Source organism: Xyrauchen texanus, chromosome 32 (assembly GCF_025860055.1).
Source record: "Xyrauchen texanus isolate HMW12.3.18 chromosome 32, RBS_HiC_50CHRs, whole genome shotgun sequence".
Classification (NCBI taxonomy): Eukaryota; Metazoa; Chordata; class Actinopteri; order Cypriniformes; family Catostomidae; genus Xyrauchen; species Xyrauchen texanus.
The window spans coordinates 3,472,060-3,496,277 of NC_068307.1; the positions used below are offsets into that span (position 1 = coordinate 3,472,060).

At 45.1% G+C, this 24,218-nt stretch overlaps 1 protein-coding gene across 2 annotated transcripts; it reads right to left on the minus strand.

Moving 5' to 3' along the window:
• Positions 1 to 628: 628 nt before the first annotated feature.
• On the minus strand, positions 629 to 23,054 carry LOC127626288 (UDP-glucuronosyltransferase 1-6-like). 2 transcript variants are annotated; one of them, XM_052101980.1, is made up of 5 exons: positions 21,865 to 23,054; positions 4,064 to 4,195; positions 3,208 to 3,295; positions 1,607 to 1,826; positions 629 to 1,484 (listed from the first exon to the last, which is right to left on the minus strand). In XM_052101980.1, exons 1-5 carry the CDS (start codon positions 22,804 to 22,806, stop codon positions 1,205 to 1,207), a joined length of 1,662 nt encoding a protein of 553 aa, XP_051957940.1. In that variant the 5' UTR covers positions 22,807 to 23,054; the 3' UTR covers positions 629 to 1,204. The 2 variants fall into 2 exon arrangements, with proteins under 2 accessions (XP_051957940.1, XP_051957941.1); XM_052101981.1 differs by lacking the exon at positions 21,865 to 23,054 and adding an exon at positions 16,311 to 17,305.
• Positions 23,055 to 24,218: the final 1,164 nt, after the last annotated feature.

A 24,218-nucleotide genomic window follows, 5' to 3' on the forward strand; every position in this document is an offset into this window, starting at 1 on the left:
CAAAAATTATGATTTTTGAGAATTTGCCACTCATTATTTTCACATGCAAACGAGCTTTGCGGCAAACTTGCGGGAAATTGTCCATTGTTGCCAAAGGCTTGCTGCAGGTCTACCACAACCAGTGAAGAGCTGCAAACTTCTGGCAAACACTTGTGCCGAATCAAATGCTCATTTGCATGTGAAAATAGCGAGTGGCAAGTTTGCCAGAACTCTACATTTTTTGTATAGGTTAGCACAAAGCTAACAGTTCACATGACAATTTACAACAGGTGTATTTCAATTTCTTCTGCTCCAAACTTACTTCAAATGTACTTCTCTGTCTGCTCGTATGAATGTGACATATCATGAGAAAGTGTTTCACCGCTGTTCAAATGCACTTTGGATCACATAATTTATATGTATAAATGTTTTCCATCTGAAAGAACTAAATATTAAATGAAACAAATGACAACAAAATGAAAAGTAATCTCTTCAGTAATCAAAATACTTTTTGAATGTAACTGTATTCTAATTACCAATGATTTCAATTGTAACTGTAGTGGAATACAGTTACTTATATTTGGTATTTTATATACGGAATCCCGGAATCAGCCACTAAACGACAAATTTTATACACAAAATACATGTTCACATTGTACTATTTTATTAATTGATTCAGTTCACAGTCAATTTTTAACATCTGTTACAAGTTATTATACAGCTTTAGGCCAGAAACAGACTTTACAAAAGTGTAAGCAAATGCGAGCGCTTACCCAACACATTGCCAATGCGCGGTTCAGTTGAATATGCTTAACGTGCATCCTTGTGTTACTGTGGCGGTAACAAACCTAAGTACTCAAGGGGAGCGATTGAGTTCCCTAGCCTATGAAATAAAAGTTGCTATAAATATATTGACTTTAAATGTCGCTCCGCCATGACAGTTGCTGACTTGGAAGAGAAAACTCACCTTAAAAGTGGACCATTGACTCAATAGCACCCCTTGTGGCAACATTGAGATTGCAACACGTCCTTGCGGTATGACACAATAAGTTGAGCATGCGTAGCTATGAGCGCCTGCATTTACGTACTTGCATATAGTATGTTTCTGGTTCAGTGTCAGGTTGCTTATCATGACTATGAGATTGTAAATCTGAAATGAAGACATGGTAGACAAAACGACTTGGAAACGTTTGTAAGCTATGCCAACTTCTCTCTCTATATGCGGTCAGTCCGCCTTCCTCTTCTGCGTTTTTCGGCAGCACCTTCTCCAGCACAGTGCACAGCATTTCAACATCGCTAGAGTTACAATCAGCACAACACAAAGCAGGAAGCCGATCACATCCAGACTGTGGTACTGAAACCAGTTTAGGTCATGGGCAGCAGGTCTCAGGTGGTCTGCCCCCTTGTGTCTCATAACAAACTCTGTCCAATAGACTGCTAGTTCAAGAGGCTTCATGGGACGGTCATTGTGTATGGCAGAAAGCTTCTCCATTCTTTCCTTATAGCTGCAGATTACAGTGAGAGAGATGGAGGTGAGATGGGGTGTATAAAAGAGGGCAGACAAACCCCAAAAAGACAGGGAGTGTACAAAAAGACAAGTATAATAAAGTTCTCGTCAAACTCTTACCTGCTGTCGTTAATAACTGTGTTGAGAGCGTTGACCAGTTCTTCTGCTGTGATGTCAAAGATGCTGAGGATCACTCCCACCCCTCTAGTTGCCACACGGTGCACGTTGTCACCTTGGTCGCCAAAGAGTGGAAGCATAACCATGGGAACGCCATGACAGATCCCTTCATAGATTCCATGCGTTCCACCATGAGTGATGAAGGCCCGGGCTTTAGGGTGACCTTTCAAAGGTGACAACCACTGAAGTCACATACATGTATTAAATGCATACAGGATGCATGTAATGCATGTTCAAGCATTCTCCAGTACTTTGTAAAGCTCACTAGATTGAGCTGATTTAACCGCAGTTAATAGGATTAACGGACATCAGGGGTCGGAATGAGTTCTGCACCCCATTCATTGCAATCAGACCTGACATGCCAGACAAATGAGACTTAACACAGTTTGTTTAACAAAAACTACTTCTGTGTTCTCAGTTTAATGATCCATGTTGTGGTCACTGGAATGTGTGGTTGCCTGGTCTTTAACTAGCTCCTCAAAAGGATAAGCCAAGTGCTTAATCGCTAGATTTCACAATAATATTTCATTCTCTCTCACTGGTCCTCACTTGAAGGAACGTTTCTTAGGACATGGCAATTCCTCTTTCCTCAGGAGTATGACTGTGACATCCATTAGACACGTTTCTAAATGTTTTGCTTGATTACAACCAAAATAGGCAAAGTATATGGTTTTAAATGCAATTATATGAAAAACTTAAATTCTACACATCTGTGATCAGGTTTGCTCTACTGATTAATAAAACAGGCCCTACCTTTCGCTGTAACAGTACGATTTCAACAATGTACATATGCAATGTTTTTAAATTAGCCAATTAAATGTTGCATAGAATGGACAAGGTACAAGTTAAGCTCAATCAACAGCATTTGTGGCTTAATGTTGATTACCACAAAAATTCATTATAACTTTAGTCCCTCTTTAACTTTAGTAGTAAAAATCTGGGGTACAGTGAGGCACTTACAATGGAAGTCAATGGGGCCAATCCGTAAATGTTAAAACAACGTTTCTCAACCATTTGCCCACTGCGACCCACTTTTTTTTAAATGCCAGTCATCCATGACCCACCGTCAGTGCTTCACGGTTTCTAGCTCATTCAAACATATAAGTGAAATAAAATATGCACTTTTATGCAATATGATAAGATCTACAAGATATTACAATATAAACATTTTAAAGTAAACATTGACATAATTCATCAACTGTAAATCATCTGCGATCGTTTGTCATACATGTCTGGTATTCATTGATGACTGAAACTCGAGCACCCAGTGTGCTTTTTACTTTGAAGTCTGTAGTGCACAGAGACTATGAGTTTATTAAATTCAATCGTAGCCTTTTAAAGTTTAATAATCACGTTAGGGCCAAAACGCTGGAGACCCTAAAACTCTAAAACAACCATGGAAGCACTGATTTAAACAACTTTACAGCTCAAATGTTAACAGAATAATTAATGTAAGTTATTTTCTAAACATATAAGCTTCACATTTCTGCCTTGAAACACTCCTGTCTACGTAGATGTCTAAATGGCAAACCCGTAAAACTCACCAAGCAAGTCATTCTGTGGAAGCCACTTCATCAATTTGACATTTTCAGGGACATTCTGAGGCATCTCCCCCGTATACCGCCATAAAACCTAAGAAAAAAAAAAAAAAAACATCATTTAGCAAAAACTAATTTTCCAAAGCAACTACAGGTGCAGTGTACCTGAAAATGGTATTATGCAATGATTGTGGGGGAATTCAGCATCCATCCAGTTCAGGGATCAGCACTACCCAGAAGTACCCTTCTATTGTAATAATATTGGAAAATGTGGGAATTCTCATGCACTTTTGAAGTTAATACATCATTCTTAATAAGGAAAAAAGTGACACTGAAAAGTGACTCTTGTTTGGTTTAACTGAAACACTATCCTCTCCAGCAGTGTTGCAAGACTGCCCTTCAGCACGCATGATAACTTTGGAGGTGGTACGGAAGAACATCTGGCTTCCATTAGGGATATAGCTGAAGCTCTGCGTGCAGCTTTCACTTAGTTTTACACTTTTGCATGCTGGGCTAACAACTGGCCAAAGTGGGCACATATGGCCAACAATCCTTGACTGAGAGATGACTGAGCATCTGGGATAATGTACAAAATGGGCTCAGGTCACACACCACATCCTTTGTACAGGAGGTGTTCCTCTAAAAGCTTAGGCGCATTAGTGCATGCACCATTTTAATGCATTATTATTTTTGTGGTTTGCTACTTCCATGCTTTTTGTTTGACAGTGAAGTTCCCCACAAATAACTATTTCAATACACTTTGCTTTACTGCCAAGACCCCTTTCCCCAAGTATTTAGTTTCTAGAGTTGGTCGATATAACCGTTTTGGTATTAAAATGCAGGGAATCTTAAATGATCTTACCCTCTGTGGGATCATACCGAAGGCCTTGAAGAAGATAGCAGCTTTCTCTTTTGGCATGGAGGAGACCAGAGATCCCAGACTGAACACCACAATGCCATGCTCTCCTGAGCCCTCCACAAAGTGTTCAACTTCCTGCACAATACAGAAAATAAGCAAAAGAATAAGCCAAAATAAAAAAATCTGCACCATGTATAACCCATGCTGTAAACTCAAAGAAAGAATAGCAAATACATGTTTTGAAAGATGGCATTTAATAAAATGAAAACAATGCAAGAGCATTTTTTATGGTATGCTAACTATCTATGAATATATAGATTTTCTCTAGATGACATTGCCCATAAAGTTTCAGTTATGTTCTTATCATCTTATCCTACGATTGGCTGAGGTCACCACTCTTCTGTTTTAGCACTCTATGTTGTTAGTCCTCTTGCTCAAGCCAAGAAAGGTTTGGTATTGCACTCCAATTCATTCTCAGCATCTCCAAAATGATGCAACCAAATGCTTTCAGACTAGATATATAGAATAGGCATCTTTGACAAATGCCTCAAAAGTCACCGGAAAACTGGTTCAGTGTCAATACTGTTATTTTTCACTTCAGTGGGTAAAACCACTATTAGTTCGGAGACACTTGGGTTTATTTTCATTGAACTAAGTGTTGACGACTAGCTAGAGCCTGTGCCAGCCAAATATCACTTCAGTCTACTACGATGGACTCCAAAGAGGATGAACTGATGCCAGCACCAACCTTCAGACATACTTCACTGGACGCTTCCTGAAATTTGGACTTAAAATGAACCCAACTGGAAAGGAATCTGCCACAAACTTACAGTAGAACCGCAGTGCACCTTACCGAACTCTGCCTGCATCACCTTGGTCAAAGGATGGACTACACTCTTAAATTGGAATTGGTCAAACATTGGTCCCAAACACTCACTTAGTTTACTAATTTTAAATCTTGACTTGTACTACACATAAATAACTAATATTGGCATTATATTCATGTTTAGTCAGAGGGGAACGGGCCCCCACAGTGAGCCTAGTTTCCCCCAAGGTTATTTTACTCCTTTAACCAACATCTTATGGAGTTTTGTGTTCCTTGTCACGGTCGCCTTCAGCTTGCTCACTGGGGGTCTAAATATAAATATAATTATTTTCTATAATTTATTTTTAGGCACAATTCACAATCATGTTATTAAACCGCACTATTATGACTCAAAGACTTCACTATATTACAGCTTTTTCTGTTAAGAATTTTCTATAAAGCTGCTTTGAAATGATGTGTGTTGTGAAAAGTGCTAAACAAATAAAAATGACTTGACTTGACTGAGGAAAAAAAGTCACGTTTCAGATTTTGTATTATGTAATCTAAGGCATATCCCATTTCTGAACCCCAACCATTGTTCACACAGTACAGTGCACCGTGCACAATGTTTCTGATCTCTAGGCAGATTGTTTTGCCTGTAAAAAACCCCAAGAGACCAGAGTTCAGGGAGGGTGTTGAGTGGCAAAGAATACAGTGAGCACACCATGTTGCCTTAGGTAACCACCAATGCCCTAGAGAAGAGAGTCAGATTACCATCATGGGTAAATATAATACATGATAAGACAAAGAACCAATGTCAAAACTACAAAATGTAACCCATATTTTCAGAACCGACAATGACCCCAACCGAAGGTTATAAACCATGCCCATAGATGATGGAACCCTTCACACAAGGACAAGGAGTTGTTACTGAACATGTTTATAATTGATATAACCCAAACTAACCCTAAATTTCACATATCCTGACCAACCCAAAGGACAGAACCAAAGGTGCCTCTGGTGACTTACTGCAGTAAGTTCGGAGCTCCTCTCACAGTTGATGCCTCCGATGAAGACCATGTTTGGCATGATAGGCCTGGGGTATTCAAATGTGAAGTCGTATCTAAACAACCATATAGCTCCGTGGCCGATGAGATCCCGGTACGTCACATCTGCATCCAGGTATCTTGAGGCAAGTTCGTCAAAACTGGCGTACATTATCCGACACAGCACCAACTCTATGCCACTCATGATGAAATTGTAGGTGCGCTCAACAAAGGTCATTTTGTCAGAGCTGCCGGAATTAAACCGGGGTACATAGGATGGGGGAAAAGGACACTGCGTTGCCAACAAGTCAATGCCGCAAGGCAAGCCACGCAGGAAGTAGACGGCAGGGAGACCAAGTGCAGAAGCGATAATAGGCCCACATGGCAGGAACGGGTCGGTAAGCACCAACTCAAAGTTATCCTCCTTCAGTTTTTCCATCAAAGGTTCGTTATAAAGCAGCGACTCACATCCTTGCACCTGCATCCTAGTGAAGTTCAGCAGCCTACTCATTTGGACATAGATATCCATTAGTGCAGGGCTACGCTTGAATACCCCCTGCTGAAATCCCCTTAAGCTGGTGGACAGCTCCTCCTTGGACATCCGCACCGGGAAGGTCTCTGTGCAGAAGAGTTTGGAACTCTGGATCAAGATGTTGGTCTCAGGCACCAGGACCAGGATGTCATGGCCTCTCTGGGCCAGTTTGGTCGCCAGCACCTTCATGCTGAGCCAGTGGCTGCCTTCCACAGGCATGACCAGCACTCGGCCACCCTGTGCAGGCCTCAGCCAGGCACCCAGCCAGAGCAGCAGCAGCCCTGAACCCAGCCCCCACATCCAGCCCTCCTTCAGCATAATTGGGTCTGCCTAAGACCAAAAACAAGCACTGAAAGAAAAGGAGAGGAAAACTCCTCCTCCAGGAAAGGGGGCTGTGTAGAATCTTTCATGTGTGACTGAGAAACAAGAGAGTAAAAAAAAGAACAAGAGGAAGGAACAGGAGTTGTCTGCGTTGTGGTTCTCAGATGTTAATAGTGTAAATCTTCATCTGTTGCTGTACGGCAGCCTCAAGGAAAATATTTCCTGAAAGGAAAAGACCTCAGCGTGGCTAGACGTGTTACACAACACCCTATTAAATAACTTCAAACATGCATTTAAGTGAATTCTCACAAGAAAAGAGAAGATTTGAATGCAATACACATCATATTGACATGCTTATAAAAAAAACAACACTGTAATTTCTTTTTATTAAATGTACTGTAAAATACTGTGAGCTGTGGCTGCCAAAAATGCACTGTAAGAAATACAGTGACCATGTTTCAGGCATTATGGGATGTCATTTAGGTGCCATTATGTTTTATAGTTTACTACAGTTTATATAATTAAAAATAATGTATAATGGAATTTTAAATATAATGAAACATGATGGGTAATGCTTTTTAATGATTTTACTGTTATTTATGCAGTAAAATCTTTTTTTTTTTTTTTTACATCTAATTTATTTATCTTTTTTAAAATATTATCTTATAAGTAATAAGTATTAAGTATTGTCTTGTTAAATATATATATATATATATATCGTATCTGTGCTACCTGTAAACCAATTATCTATTTTTTCTTTTACTGTAGCATTTTGTATTTTCTATAAAATTCTGGATATTTTTGATACTTGAAATTCATATTACATTAGACTGCTGACAACATCATTCAATCCTTGTGGTTAAGAAAGGAATCCCTTGTCTGCACGCATGGGTAGTGAATATTTATGAACTGAGCGACCAACAACCATATTAAGCTGTCAAATCAGCAGAAACCGGCGACTCCCACCAGCACCTCCCCCTTCCCCTAGAACCCAACTTGCGTGAGAAGCTCACCACTCCTTTCCTTCCCATCTCACTGTGTTGAAGAGATAACATGACCCAAAAAAGACCCCACATGCTTTCTAGAGCATTCCACAGCAATTGGATTTCCACATAGCATTTAGCTCATAAAGGGGGAAAAGACAGACATGAGCGGAGGACTTTTTATTGTTCCCTGAAGTTGACCATGTTGACCTATGGATTAGTTTTCTACAGTTTAAACCATCAATAATCAGCTTTTTTTTTCTTCACATGACAACATAACACCGCAACCCTAAAATGACTGTAAGAATCGATGATTTAAACAACTGTACAGCTCAAATGATACACAAGTTTTAACAGTAGAATTAATTTAAGGACTTAAAGGACACATTTCTGCCTTAAAAAATTGGTCCCATTCACATCCATATTAAGTGACTCACTGCAACCTCGATTTTTGCTTCTTTTTATTTTTAAAGAAAAGGAGGAACAAGTCGAAATGTATTTTTGTGGTAATCAACATTATGCCACAAATGCTGTCGATTGAGCTTAACTTGTGTTTAACATGGAATATTCCTTTAATAAGCCGCCAATGTGTAAGGTCATGTATACGGCTTAAACCGTTAGTGAACATGCCCCGATAAACAAAAACTGTTTACATAGGTACATTTTTGCCCATTACACAATTTTTGCCGTTATATGTAGACACCATTACCGATGTTCTTATCGGCTTATCCAACGTGTGCAAGTGTTGAGCACAGGGTCGTTTTCATGGGCAAAAGTTTGGGATCATGCAACCTTAATGCCCAGAGCCCCTGGTAGTCAAGGGCCCCTGGGCACTGGCCCCATTAGCCCGTTCGGTAATCCATCCATGGTTGAGCGCATGACTTTTTACGTTTTGACGACTCATATAAACGCAGCGTAGGTTTCTTACGTTGTTGTTTTTTTTATAAACTGGTTTGAGATATTTATTAGCATATTGCTGTGCACGACATGCAAAGGCCCAAGGGCCAAGTATCTCCAAGGGCCCGCTGCAAAATTTGTTGAGCGATGGGTGGTGGGGGTTGTTTTCATGGGCAAAAGTTGTTGACCGTGGGGGGTTTCGTTTTCATTGTTGATGGGTTTTCGAGCGGGGGATCACGCAACCTTAATGCCCAGGGCCCCCCCAGGGCAGTCAAGGGCCCCTGGGCACTGGCCCCATTGGCCTGGTCGGTAATCCATCCATGGTTGAGCGCATACATTTTTACGTTTTCACGACTCATATAAACGCAGCGCAGGTTTCTTACGTTGTGGTTTTATTAATAAACTGATTGGAGAAATTTATTAGCTGTGCACGAAAACTCACTCATACAGTAAATATTGCACATGTTCACAACTCGCTCAGTAACTCTGTACTGAAATAACAAATCAGATTTAACATATTTTACTATGTTCTATTAAATAAATTGCCACAAACCTCTTTAACTGCAGTTTGAGTTGCATGAAAGTGCTTTTCCAAAATGACTCTTTAAGATCTGATCTAACATCTGATCTAACATGACCATGTTCAAGATTAGTTCAAACACTTAATGTTTGCCCTTTCCGAATCCACTAATCCAAACTCACACGAGCAAACACACGCAAATGCCAAGCACTACTAAACTAGTGCCAAAGTTCAACCCAGTAAGAGCCGGTGACCCAGTCACAGTCATGTGCCAATTCCTAGAAAACACGTCTCCATTTTAAGCATTCCCACCTAAATGAACATCTGGGCTGAGCTGATGTTTATATTCAGGGCTGGGACTTCAAGTAAGTACGAGAGAACAGTGACCCCTGCCGTAACTTTTGGAACAAGAACATTTTTAAATAAATAAAACGGGAAGATGACACATGTGACAGTATTGTTGAAATCATACTGCTAAATATATTTATCTATATCTATAGTTCCCCAATGGATCATCTGATAATCATGCAGATCATGCAAAAGCCAGACATGAGATACAGTAACTCCATATCGTGACTTATCACCTACTCAGGCAATCTGGATTTAACCCATAGACTACTGCTAAATAGTGCAGTCATTAAAATGTGTTTACAACACAGACATGACCTACTTCACGGTCTTTGCTTCTTTTCCCGTGTAGATACAGTTGTGTTTTAGTTTGATTTCAATGTAATCAGTTATGACCAGCTTGTGAATACTACCTCAGGAAATGTTCCTATTACAAATAAAAATTCCCAAAACATCTAGTCTTCAATAGAAGTGAATGGGGCCCATTTTTGGAGGGTTTAAAGCAGAAATGTGAAACATATATTAATATAAAAGCTCTTACATTAATTCTTCTGTTTAAACTTGAGCTGGAAAGTTGTTTAAATCTTCACTTTAGGGTTTACAATGTTACGTCACCATGGAAATGAAGTTGAAATGAACTTTACACAGAAAAGGTTAGTATGCAATTTTATCACACTAAAATCATGTTCACACATACAGTATATTCTTTACGTCTTGTGGCTATGCTTTTGAAACAGTTTTTACGGACTGGCCCCATTGACCTCCATTGTAAGTGCCTGTCAGGGTGTGTGCAGGCAGCTGAAGACGAGGACACGAGGATTTCCAAAATAACTGATTTATAAACAAAATAGACTTCTACAAACACAAAGGAACACCCACGATGGGGAAACAAACATAAACCTAGAAAACACGGAACTAGAAACACAGGCTAGGAGGAACATCCAACTACATCCAAACACAAGGAACTTCAGGGAAAACACAACCATACAAGGACGACGACCAACAAACACTGAGGGAAAACACAGGGCTTAAAAGAACTGGGACTAATGGGATAATTAACTGAACACAGGTGAAGAAACTGAACACAAACGAGGAGCGGGAAAACTAACAGGACTGAACCAAACTGACAAAAGACAGTGGGGGAAAACAAGATCTCAAAAACACATGAACTCGTGACAGTACCTCCCCCCTCCCTGAAGGCGCGTCCTCGTGCCGTATAACATCTAAAGGGGTGGGAGGGTGGGCATCCTGGACTCCAGGACGGTCCAGGCGGAGCAGGCTGGTCAGGGGACCAGGGCGGAGCAGGCTGTGGGCGTGGCCACGACGGAGCAGGCTGTGGGCGTGACCAGGGCGGAGCTGGCAACCGGGCAAGGACAGGTTTGGGGAACCTGGGAGGAGGCCACTGGACAGGGACTGGGTCAGGGGGCCTGGGAAGAGGCCACAGGACAGGGACTGGGTCGGGAGGCCTGGGAGGAGGCCACAGGACAGGGACTGGGTCGGGAGGCCTGGGAGGAGGCCACAGGACAGGGACTGGGTCGGGAGGCCTGGGAGGAGGCCACAGGACAGGGACAGGGTCAGGAGACCTGGGAGGAGGCCACAGGACAGGGACCGGGTCAGGAGGCCTGCGGGAAGGCCACAAGACGGGAACAGGGTCAGGAGGCCTGGGAGGAGGCCACAGGACAGGGACCGGGTCAGGAGGCCTGCGGGAAGGCCACAAGACGGGAACAGGGTCAGGAGGCCTGGGAGGAGGCCACAGGACAGGGACTGGGTCAGGAGGCCTGGGAGGAAGCCACAGGACAGGGACTGGGTCAGGAGGCCTGGGGGAAGGCCACAAGACGGGAACAGGGTCAGGAGGCCTGGGAGGAGGCCACAGGACAGGGACTGGGTCAAGAGGCCTGGGAGGAGGCCACAGGACAGGGACTGGGTCAGAAGGCCTGGGAGGAGGCCACAGGACAGGGACCGGGTCAGGTGGCCTGGGAGGAGGCCACAGGACTGGAACAGGGTCAGGAGGCCTGGGAGGAGGCCACAGGACAGGGACTGGGTCAGGAGGCCTGGGAGGAGGCCACTGGACAGGGACTGGGTCAGGAGGCCTGGGAGGAGGCCACAGGTCAGGGACAGGGTCAGGACCCCTGGGAGGAGGCCCTAGAGGCGGTGACCTGGAAGGCTCTGGCGGCGGAGCCGTAGGAGGCTCTGGAGGTGAAGCAGTAGGAGGCTCGGGAGGCGGAGCCGTAGGAGGCTCGGGAGGCTCTGAGGGCGGAGCCGTAGGAGGCTCTGGAGGCGGAGCCGAGGGAGGCTCTGGAGGCGGAGCCAAGGGAGGCTCTGGAGGCAGAGAGGCCTCAGGGGGCGGAGCCGTGGGAGGCTCAAGAGGCTTGAAAGGCGGAGCCCTAGAAGACTCGAGAGACTTGGGAGGCGGAGCCCTGGAAGGCTCGAGAGGCTTGAGATGCGGAGCCCTGGAAGGCTCGAGGGGCTTGAGGGGCGGAGCCCTAGAAGACTTGAGAGACTTGAGAGGCGGAGCACTGGAAGGCTCGAGAGACTTGAGAGGCGGAGCCCTGTGAGACGGAGCCGAGGGAGGCGATGGCTTAGGAGGCTCAGAAGGCGGAGCTGAGGGAGCCACTGGAGGCGGAGCTGGGGGAGGTTCAGGAGGCAGAGCCGTAGGAGGCTCAAGAGGCGGAGCCCTAGAAGGCTCGGGAGGCTCTGGAGGCGGAGCCGTAGGAGGCTCAGGAGGCGGAGCCCTAGAAAGCTCTGAAGTCTCTGGGAGCAGAGCCGTAGGAGGCTCTGGAGGTGGAGATGTAGGGGGCTCGGGGAGAAGGGTCGTGGAAGACTCGAGAGGCTCTGGAAGCGGAGCCCTGGAGGGCTCGAGAGGCTTGAGAGGCGGAGCCCTGGAGGGCTCGTGAGGCTTGAGGGGCGGAGCACTGGAAGGCTCGAGAGACTTGAGAGGCGGAGCCCTGTGAGACGGAGCCGAGGGAGGCGATGGCTTAGGAGGCTCAGAAGGCGGAGCTGAGGGAGCCACTGGAGGCGGAGCTGGGGGAGGTTCAGGAGGCAGAGCCGTAGGAGGCTCAAGAGGCGGAGCCCTAGAAGGCTCGGGAGGCTCTGGAGGCGGAGCCGTAGGAGGCTCAGGAGGCAGAGCCCTAGAAAGCTCTGAAGTCTCTGGGAGCAGAGCCGTAGGAGGCTCTGGAGGTGGAGATGTAGGGGGCTCGGGGAGAAGGGTCGTGGAAGACTCGAGAGGCTCTGGAAGCGGAGCCCTGGAGGGCTCGAGAGGCTTGAGAGGCGGAGCCCTGGAGGGCTCGTGAGGCTTGAGGGGCGGAGCTCTGGGAGGCTCGAGAGACTTGAGAGGCGGAGCTCTGGGAGGCTCGAGAGACTTGAGAGGCGGAGCCCTGGGAGGCTCGAGAAGCTTGAGGGGCGGAGCTCTGGAAGGCTCGAGACGCTTGAGGGGCGGAGCTCTGGAAGGCTTGAGGGGCGGAGCTCTGGAAAGCTCAGGAAGTTCAGAAGGCGGAGCTCTGGAAAGCTCGGAAGGCTCGGGAGGCGGAGCTCTGGAAAGCTCGGGAGGCGAGGCTCTGGAAAGCTTGGAAGGCGGAACTCTGGAAAGCTCGGGAGGTTCAGAAGGCGGAGCTCTGAAAAGCTCGTAAGGCTCGGGAGGCGGAGCTCTGGAAAACTTGGAAGGCGGAGCTCTGGAAAGGTCGGAAGGCTCGGGAGGCGGAGCTCTGGAAAGCTCGGGAGGCGAGGCTCTGGAAAACTTGGAAGGCGGAGCTCTGGAAAGCTCGGAAGGCGGAGCTCTGGAAAGCTCGGAAGGCTCGGGAGGCGGAGCTCTGGAAAGCTCGGAAGGCTCGGGAGGCGGAGCTCTGGAAAGCTCGGGAGGTGGAGCTCTGGAAAGCTCGGGAGGCGGAGCTCTGGAAAGCTCGGGAGGCGGAGCTCTGGAAAGCTCGGGAGGCGGAGCTCTGGAAAGCTCGGGAGGCGGAGCTCTGGAAAGCGGAGCTCTGGAAAGCTCGGAAGGCGGAGCTCTGGAAAGCTCGGGAGGCGGAGCTCTGGAAAGCGGAGCTCTGGAAAGCTCGGAAGGCGGATCTCTGGAAAGCTCGGAGGGCGGAGCTCTGGAAAGCTCGGAAGGCTCGGGAGGCGAGGCTCTGGAAAGCTCGGAAGGCGGAGCTCTGGAAAGCTCGGAAGGCGGAGCTCTGGAAAGCTCGGAAGGCTCGGGAGGCGGAGCTCTGGAAAGCTCGGAAGGCTCGGGAGGCGGAGCTCTGGAAAGCTCGGGTGGCGGAGCTCTGGAAAGCTCGGGAGGCGGAGCTCTGGAAAGCTCGGGAGGCGGAGCTCTGGAAAGCTCGGGAGGCGGAGCTCTGGAAAGCTCGGGAGGCGGAGCTCTGGAAAGCTCGGAGGGCGGAGCTCTGGAAAGCTCGGAGGGCGGAGCTCTGGAAAGCTCGGAGGGCGGAGCTCTGGAAGGCGGAGCTCTGGAAAGCTCGGAGGGCGGAGCTCTGGAAAGCTCGGAGGGCGGAGCTCTGGAAAGCTCGGAGGGCGGAGCTCTGGAAAGCTCGGAAGGCTCGGGAGGCGGAGCTCTGGAAAGCTCGGAAGGCTCGGGAGGCGGAGCTCTGAAAGCTCGGGAGGCGGAGCTCTGGAAAGCTCGGAGGCGGAGCTCTGAAAGCTCGGGAGGCGGAGCTCTGGAAAGCTCGGGAGGCGGAGCTCTGGAAAGCTCGGAGGGCGGAGCTCTGGAAAGCTCGGAAGGCGGAGCTCTGGAAAGCTCGGAAGGCGGAGCTCTGGAAAGCTCGGAAGGCTCGGGAGGCGGAGCTCTGGAAAGCTCGGAAGGCGGAGCTCTGGAAAGCTCGGAAGGCGGAGCTCTGGAAAGCTCGGAAGGCGGAGCTCTGGAAAGCTCGGAAGGCTCGGGAGGCGGAGCTCTGGAAAGCTCGGGTGGCGGAGCTCTGGAAAGCTCGGGTGGCGGAGCTCTGGAAAGCTCGGGTGGCGGAGCTCTGGAAGGCGGCTCTCTGGAAAGCTCGGAGGGCGGAGCTCTGGAAAGCTCGGAGGGCGGAGCTCTGGAAAGCTCGGAGGGCGGAGCTCTGGAAAGCTCGGAGCTCTGGAAAGCTCGGAAGGCGGAGCTCTGGAAAGCTCGGAAGGCGGAGCTCTGGAAAGCTTGGAGGGTACGGACTCTTGGACGGTCACGGCCACTGGCTCTTGGACGGTCACGGCTACTGGCGCTGGCTCTTGGACGGTCACGGCTACTGGCGCTGGCTCTTGGACGGTCGAGGCTTCAGGCGCTGGCTCAGGGACGGTCACGGCTACTGGCACTGGCTCTTGGACGGTCACGGCTACTGGCACTGGCTCTTGGACGGTCACGGCTACTGGCACTGGCTCTTGGACGGTCACGGCTACTGGCACTGGCTCTTGGACGGTCACGGCTACAGGCGCTGGCGCAGGGGTTTGCTCGCTGACATGTGGAGCTGGTGTGACTGGGAGCGCCAGGGATGGCTGAAGGGTCTCCCCTGTGGGTGGTGAGGTAAAGTCCTCCTCAGCATCGCCCACAGTGAGAGGTGAGCCGCACACCAGTAACGTCTCCTCAAGGAAGTCGACGAGAGTCCAGCCTCGCGTGTCCCGTGGCAACCGCTCCTTCAAGGAAGTGTGCAAATTACCCCTGAAGAAGGCCACCAGGGCTGAGTCCGGGAAGTTCGAGACATTCGCCAGGTTCAGGAAGTCGTTAATGTGGTCTTCTATCGGGCGGTCTTCCTGCTCCAGGGTGAGCAGGAGAAAGTTAGCCCGTAGAGCCGCTGGATCCATTTATGCGGGTTGGTCGTTCTGTCAGGGTGTGTGCAGGCAGCTGAAGACGAGGACACGAGGATTTCCAAAATAACTGATTTATAAACAAAATAGACTTCTACAAACACAAAGGAACACCCACGATGGGGAAACAAACATAAACCTAGAAAACACGGGAACTAGAAACACAGGCTAGGGAGGAACATCCAACTACATCCAAACACAAGGAACTTCAGGGAAAACACAACCATACAAGGACGACGACCAACAAACACTGAGGGAAAACACAGGGCTTAAAAGAACTGGGACTAATGGGATAATTAACTGAACACAGGTGAAGAAACTGAACACAAACGAGGAGCGGGAAAACTAACAGGACTGAACCAAACTGACAAAAGACAGGGGGGAAAACAAGATCTCAAAAACACATGAACTCGTGACAGTGCCTCACTCAAACATCGATTTTTGGGTCGGAGGGACCAAGCAAGTTGAACCCAATTTGTGTGGTAATCAACATTATGTGACAGTTTTCGCTAAACTTGCATTGAACCCGGAACAATCCTTTAAAAAGAACTTATCATAAAAACAGTACATGCGACTTATGCATCACATCACAAGAAACAATGTGGAATTTGTCCATTTCCATAATAAATCTTGATATCTGTTGTGCTTCAGTGCTATGAGAAAACCTTGTTCACTACTCCCAGTGGACACTCAACAGGCATCAAGATTTTCACCAAAAAATATCATAAATTCCAGTTTGTTACACATTAGAAAGTCAAGCTTGATAGGAATGATAAGACATGCTTAAACCAACTTCTTCAATGTACTGTAGAAAGTACTTAATCTTTTCTGCTATATTTACTTCATCACAAAATATAAGTGAGCTTAATTACACATGTTTTGGAGACACCGCAACTCAATCAAATTGAGGGAATGAGTTTACTCAATCAAACGAGTAAAGTGAACTTATCATGGTTTTCAGTGTGTAAAGAATTATGAATTTTATTGCTCTTGTTTCTTCAATATGAAGAAAAGTCCTCACAATATTTTGCTGATGCTCACCTTCATCAGGGGGTTCTTTATGTCACAGTTAATCCCTCCAATTAGCACCATGTTGGGCATCAAGGGTTTGGGGAACTCCAAGGTGAAATCATACCGCATCAACCAGAGAGCTCCACTTTTATAGATCTCCAACAGACTCACATCTCTCTGCAGGAAGTCGGACGTCACTTCCTTACTGGACCAGTACATAATCTCACAGAACAGCGGTTCCAGCAAGCTCACAACCATGTTGAGCACACGCTGACCAAAAGTCATGCGGTCCAAGTTTCGTGTAAAGAAGCGCGGGACATATGAAGGAGGGTCCGGACAGCCTGTGGCCATAGAATCAAGACCACACGGCATTCCCCTTAACATGTACACTGCAGGTACAGAGAGATTATATGCCATTATGGCACCTGTTGGTAGCGCAGGATCCGTCAAAACGGCATCAAAGTTTTGCTCTCTAAGAAATTTGATTAGCTCCTGATTCTTGAAGAGACTTTTGGTTGTAGAGTCCAAAAATTTAAAAAGCTTCCTCATATGGTTAAACTTTGAAATTACATTCACCACGAAAGACTCCGCTGCAGATGTCAACTCGTGAGAATATTCGTCCATCATCTGGTTGAGAAGATCCTGCCCATATGCAACTGGATACTTTTTTGTGATGTAGTGTTTACCCGGACCCAAACGGATGCTGACCTCTGGTATCAACACGATCACAGTGTGGCCTCTACGGCCAATCTCTTCTGCCACAGCCTTCAGCCCCGTCCAGTGACTTCCATCCATGGGTATCACTAACAGTTTCCCAGTCCAACCAATCTTTTCTTCCAGCACTGTAGAACAGACTATACCGACCATTAGACAGAAAATTGCTATGTGGTGCATCTTTCTAGCCAAAAACTTTCTTCTATGATCTCTCTGCCGATATGCACGTGTGTCTGTTTCCTTACTGTGTGCAAATACTGTATATCAACTGGTTGCTTTTGCAATTGACTCTTTGGTAGATAGCAGGTAGATAGCTATCCAGCTCGCTAGTGGTTGGATATATGATGTGGGAGAGACCTTATTTAAACCTTAAAATAAATTAAAAAAATAAAAACATTTTTAAAAAAAAGTCCAAATCCATTCAAAAGCAGGCGAAAGATACAAAATAAGTGACTTGTGCAACACAAATGGGGAAGTTAGACTTGACGTTTAACACAGAGAACACTTGCCTGTTGCACAAAGTCATGTCAGGGTAATGATTACAAGAATCACAGTACACAGGCATGTAAATGCAATGGGAAGACTAGAGTGAAACTACATTGACAAAATGCTTTGGAAATAATTTACTGCCATGTATTTGCCATATAGTTTCAGGACAATAGGCAATATCCTACATAGATCTAAATCTTTGCAGAATATGTAGACCTTTAATACTGATTATAAAACTGATATTTTTGGACCTAGATGCTGTTTGGTCAACAGCTGTGCTTTATACATGATAAAGAACAGCTCTGACCTCTCACGGAACTTCTATGAGACTTATTATTCTCTGCTTTTGATGTTGAAATGTAAACATGTATGAGCACAACACAAGTGCACATGTGATAAGCCGATAAGAACACCAGATAGGTGTTTACAACAACATGGATTCGAGGGAAAATGGCAAAAAAGTAAGTGTGCTGATCAGTTTTAGCTCAAACCGCAAAATAATATTGACATACGTATATATATATATATCGTAAAGCCAGAGATCAGGTTCCTTTAAAGGTTTTTCTCTCCACTTACATTGAATGGATTTTTTTCTCTTGCCACAGTCACCATAAAGCTGCTTAAAGCTGCTTTGACACAATGTCTATTGTAAAAAAGTGCTAAATAAATGCAAATTATTTAAGTGAATACAAACATGTAAATGGTGAGTTTTTCTCATATAAATCTTCTGATTAATGCAGTGCTATTGCTTAAGTTACTTTACTATGTAGCTCTGATTTTTGTTGCCAATGTCAGACATTGTTGTGTCACTTAAGATTTAATAAATATTTTTGTCAAATTCTTGAATAAGTTTAAGCGAAACATTTCTTGGCACTGTTTTATGTATAAACGAATGTGAAATCTGTGTATCGTTACATGCCTAGTATGAACATGTATGTTGTTTGAGATACAAGTGTTGAACGGAGGTTGGCTAATATGCTAGAGCTAACGGCAACTTCTATCCACTATTAAATGGTGAATGCTTCTGTGTTGTAAAATCAAAAGTGTTCCATACAATACAATACTACACTTTTAAAATTCATACACTACATGGATCAGTGCATAGTGTATATTGCAAGTGCCAGTGGCTTTAAGAAAAAGCATGGCTTCCTTTAAAATTTTGCAAATGATCACCTTTGTCAGAGGATTTCTAATTGCACAGTTAATCGCTCCAATTGGTATCAAGTTGATCACCCGGGGTTTGGGGAACTTCAGGGTGAAATCATATTGCATCAACCAGAGAGCTCCACTTCTCAGGATTTCCAACACACTCATATCGCTCTGCATAAAGTTGGATTCCAGTTCCTCATTGGAGCAGTACATCATCTCACAGAGCAGCGGTTCCAGAATGCTTACAAGCAAGTTGAGCACCCGCTGACCAAAAGACATATGGTCCGATTTTTGTGTAGACAAGCGAGGGACATAAACTCCTGCCAAAGTCAGTCCCAAGCCCGGTTGCAAAATGAGGAGGGTTGGGTGTTGGGCTGGCATCCCATCCCCATAAAAGAATAAAGACAAAGAGGTTTTCATGATATGTGCCAAAAATCTTCTCATACTGCATCGCTTGTCACGCAGGTTACCAAGGAGTGTGTGCCCTGGTTCTGCTCCACCAGCCAGAGGTGACAAGTGGGTTATGGCGGACAACATCCAAAAAAAAACACATCCTCAAGGCACGCTAGCCACTGAGGATTGGCACCTGGAATGTCAGGACTCTACTTGGAACTGGTACATCCAGCTTAGTGTCATGTGAAATATCAAAAGTCAACATTAACATCATGGGCATACAGGAGGTCCGTTGGTCAGGGATAGGTAAGACCAAAGATGATCTGATGTAGGTGCTATGCGTCAAGGAGGAGTGGCATTGATAATGGATCATCTGTCAGCAAAATCCTTGATAGCTTGTAAGCCACTCAGCGATTGAGTCCTGGTTGCCAAGATCAAACCCACCTTCGGTGACTTATATGTGGTGGTTGCATACACACCAACAGAGGATGCCACAGACATGGACAAGGACCATTTCAATCCAGTCTTAGGAACAACTAGAAGTGGATAAGTGTACGTGGTGGGCCTGTTAGATATCGGCTTCCCAAACAACAACACTGAGAGACTTCTAAACTTCTGCTTAGGCTCGGTTCTCAGGATTGGTGTCTCATGGTTCCAGTGTAATGACATTAATCATCTGACCTGGTTCTCCAATGATGGAGTAACCACCAAGGAGATAGACCATGTCCTTGTAAACACCAAGTGGAGTATTTTTCAGAGCTGCAGAGTTTATAGGAGTCTTGAACTGACACAGACCATAGAGCTGTGGTAGGCACGATAGCTGTGAAGCTAAAACACCAACTGATGTGAGCTCTTGAGAATACTTGCTATAACACCAGAAGACTAAGGGATCCAGCCATTGAGCAAGCATTAGTGGCTGGGATTGGAGATTGTTACAGAGCCCTTGATGAAGAGGAAGTTTCTGATTAGACAGTATTCAAAGAAACAATAAACAAAGCAGCAAGCAAAAATTTGGGGCTACAACCTGGACCCAGAAAAGAATGGATCAGTGATATCACCTGGAAATTGATAGAGAAGAAACACCTGGCCAGACTACAGAACAAGGAGGAAAAGAGCAAGTTACTACAGAAGCAGTGAAGGCTAGTATCCACCAGGACCGTCAACTGTGGGCCAATGAAAATGCTGAAGAAGCCGAGGGTGACCTTCGGTCAGGTCAACTTCGTCAACTTGCCAAGACTTCACTCTGCCATTCCTCATATATCAAGCCGAAAAGGCTCCAGTGATGGTCACCTCCTTATTGACAAAAAACAGAAGTTAGAGCAGTGGAAGGAAGACTTTGAAGGACTACTTAACAGGCCACCTCCAGCCCCACTCCACTAAACAGTGCTAGATTAATTGGCTGTAGTTTAACATCACGCAGAACATCTCTGATGTAGAGCTGGGAAACAACATCAATTGTGATCCACCTACACATGAGGAGTTAATGGCTGCCATCCAACGAACAAAGAATGGGAAAGCTCCCGAAATATCTTGCATCACCATGGAAATGCTGAAGGCAGTTGGTTCTTGCTGCATAAACTGGCTGACTCAGACCTACTCCAAGGTTTGGACTAGCAGGTAGATTCCTGAGGATCAGAAAAGAGGCATAATCCTCCCATTCTACAAAGGCAAAGTTAAATGCCAGGAGTGCAAAAACTACTGTTGCTATCACTCTCTTCTCTGTGCCAGGGAAAATGTTCATCTTGTTTCTCTTGTCAAAGAACCATCTACTGAGCAGACAACAAATAGAGCAAAGTGGCTTTACACCAGGCCGCTATACACTTAATCTGCTGACCCAGACTAGGAGAGAATTTCAGCAGCATTTATGGATTGCATACATTGACCTGAAGTGGCTTTTGACTCAGTGGACCGGCCCGCTCTGTGGAAACTGATGTTTTCCATTGGCCATCCTTCAAAGATCATGGGTTTGGTGAGGAAACTGCACACAGGCATATTGAGTGCGGTACAGAATGACGGCCTGCTGTCTGACTGTTCCCCATCAACAGCAGAGTTAGGCAGAGCTGCAAGATTGCCCCCAACCTCTTCCTCCTCGCAATGGATCACATCATGGAAAGAAATGTCCACAGTGGTTAACACTGGGCAATGAAACATTTACTGATCTGGACTTTGCCCTTGATGTTGCCCTCCTTGCAGGGATGCTGGAAGTGCTTGTTCTATCCTTGGGCATTCTGGACGAGGAGGCAAGCCAGCTGGGACTGGAGATCATCTGTAATAAAACCAAATCCAAACAACTGTGCCATCAAATACCAGCCCATCTTCTGTTCCTATTGCCAGAAACCAGGTGGAGGTTGTCTAGTCCTTCACCTACTTGGGCTCGCTGATAGAAATACAGGAAGCAGTGAACCAGAGATCTCCAGGCAATGTTTACATCACTGACAAAAAACATCTGGCACTCAGGTATATGACTTTAAATAAAAATTTGCCTCTAGTGGTCGTGAACATGCAAAGGATATCAATATTTTCACTGAGAAATGACATCATTGACAAATAAGGTTGTCCGAGGTGATCTTATAATAATCTATAGTTTAAAACACGTGTTAAGTTCATCGAAATATAATCTTTGTGCCAAATTTGGTTTCATAGATAAAAAAAAAACATTATAGCATTTTTCTGAGCTGCACTACTTTAATGATACTATTGGGTACATTTTAAGCTTTAAAGTGAGGCACTATCAACTGCCATTGTATTAAAAAAGACGCATCAGAATATTCATTAAATGTTCCGTTTGCGTTCTGCATAAGACAAAAAGTGTAGGACAGCCATACGTCTCTGCACTCACCTCAGTTAGAGTGCTTTTTACGGCACAGTTAATCCCTCCAATTAGAACCATGTTGGGCATCAAGGGTTTCGCAAACTCCAGGCTGAAATCGTAGCGCAGCAGCCACAAAGCTCCAGTGCTCAGGATCTCCGCCACCCTCACATCTCTCTGCAGGAAACGGGATGCCACATCCTCAGTTGACCAGTATATCACTCTGCAGAGCAAAGGCTCCAGGACGCTCACCAGAACATTCAGCACACGTTGATGGAAAGACATACGGTGGGAGTTTCGCGTGAAGAACCGGGGAACGTAAGAAGGAGGGTCCGGGCAGGCTGTGGCGGCCGAGTCCAGTCCGCAGGGTAAGCCTCGAAGCATATAGATAGCTGGTAGGGAGAGGTTATAAGCCAGTATGGCACCAGTTGGCACGGCTGGGCTGGTGAGGACAGCATCAAATTTCTGCTTCTTCAGGAATTCCACAAGCTCTTGGTTGAACAGGAGGCTCTCAGCGGTGGTCCTTTGGAGGTCCACAAATTTCCTCATGTTACTGATTCTGGTGCTGATTTTCTCAATCAGAGGGAGTTGTTTACTCTCCATCACCTTGGCATTCCGAGCCTGGAGCTCTTCCAGTTGTTCCTGTCCATATGGAACAGGAAATGTTCTGACAGTGTAGTGTTTACCGGGTCCTAGCCGTACACTGACCTCTGGGATGACCACCGTTACTTTGTGACCCCTGCGGCCCATCTCCTCAGCTACAGCCTTCACGCCAGTCCAGTGGCTCCCGTCCATGGGAATCACTAAAAGCTTTCCAGTCACACCAGGTTCTGTAGGCTGCGTCGTCTCTATGAAGGCTGCAAAGGCGAGCATACAGTGTCCCATAAATACAGCCGATATCCAACTCATCTTTGGGCCTCCATGTTCCAAGTGTGTACTCGAGAAGTGATGCATTCTGGCTTTGTGTACCATGCAGGGCTCTATTCAAGTCTTTCCCCTTCTCTGTGTTTGGATCAAGGCTTGTTTCTCTGTGTAAATTCCATGCAGGATTAGCAAACTGCTTAATTTAATTAGATTTGTTAGTTTAGGGACCGTTCTCAAAAGTGAGGAGTAATCAGAGCGAGACAATGTCAAGTTAACAAGATCAAGCTGAGGTTATGAATGTGTTATCTAGTAGTTAGAAAGGGAGTAAAAAAAATGATTCACTTAGTCACTCTGACTTAGATGGACAGGAAAAAATAGCAACATTTCTGCATGACAAAAAAAGCCAAGAGCCTGGCAATGAATTACTTGGGTGCAAAGTCCCACTCATCATTTGCTTTAATTTGACTGGCTGAAATCCCAGGACCTTTGTCACACTTTCCAGCCTGAATTCACCTTCAGATAATTAAATGTCTGGTATGGAGGTCCAAATTGCTCAAAATTAAATAATTTAATAGTTATTTAAATAAAATTATAATTATAACTATAATAATAATGATTAAATCACTAAATAAATCAATCAATGTCCTTATATTTCATTTAGCATTATTTTGCATACATGTTCATTTTAGCATTATCTTTGGGGTGATTTTTCATTTTAGCATGAGTATTTTTATTTTCAGGGCTATTTAGCTATTGTTATGTCACTCAACAAGATTGCAAAAATTATTTTGCCTTATAGTAATTATTAGATAGATAATTCAACTATCTAAGTTTTTGTCACATAACGAGACTTCAATTTCAAAGAGTAAAAACAACTATTATCTTGCTGAGCTAATTAAATTATACAAGTTTCTGTCACTTAATGTGTATATTAATCTACTAGTTGTCATTCAAATGTTGATATCAGGAATGGACTTTGCACTAATAACAATGTAATTGTTAATATAAAAAACAAGATTTTTTTACAATTTTTTTACTGCATATGTGAAATTGGAATTTCAACTTGTAAGAAATTAATTATTGATATCTGTAATTGCATTTTGAACAGGAGTGAATAACAGATTGTGAAATTCTACTAGTGAAAATGGATTTTCAGATAACAAAAAAATACTTTTTATTTGTTGAAATTAAATTTTTGGTATCAAGAACAGCTTTGTCTGCAAGTAAGTTTACAGACAGTCCCTTACCACACCCTCCTCAGTTTTAGCACATTTTAGTACCATATGAGGACTTTTTAGACAGTCCCTTAGTTAGTCCCCACCCTAGGCACTATTTCCAATGAATATCAAGGGTACCTAAATGATCTTTAAGGTCAATGACTTTCATCAGACCAGCTTAAATACGGGACAAATTGAGTCCCATTTTGATTTGACACGGGACGCATCATTTTATCTTTAAATATGGGATGATCCCTTATTTTACAAGACGGATGGCAACCCTAGGTGAGATAGTACAGAAGT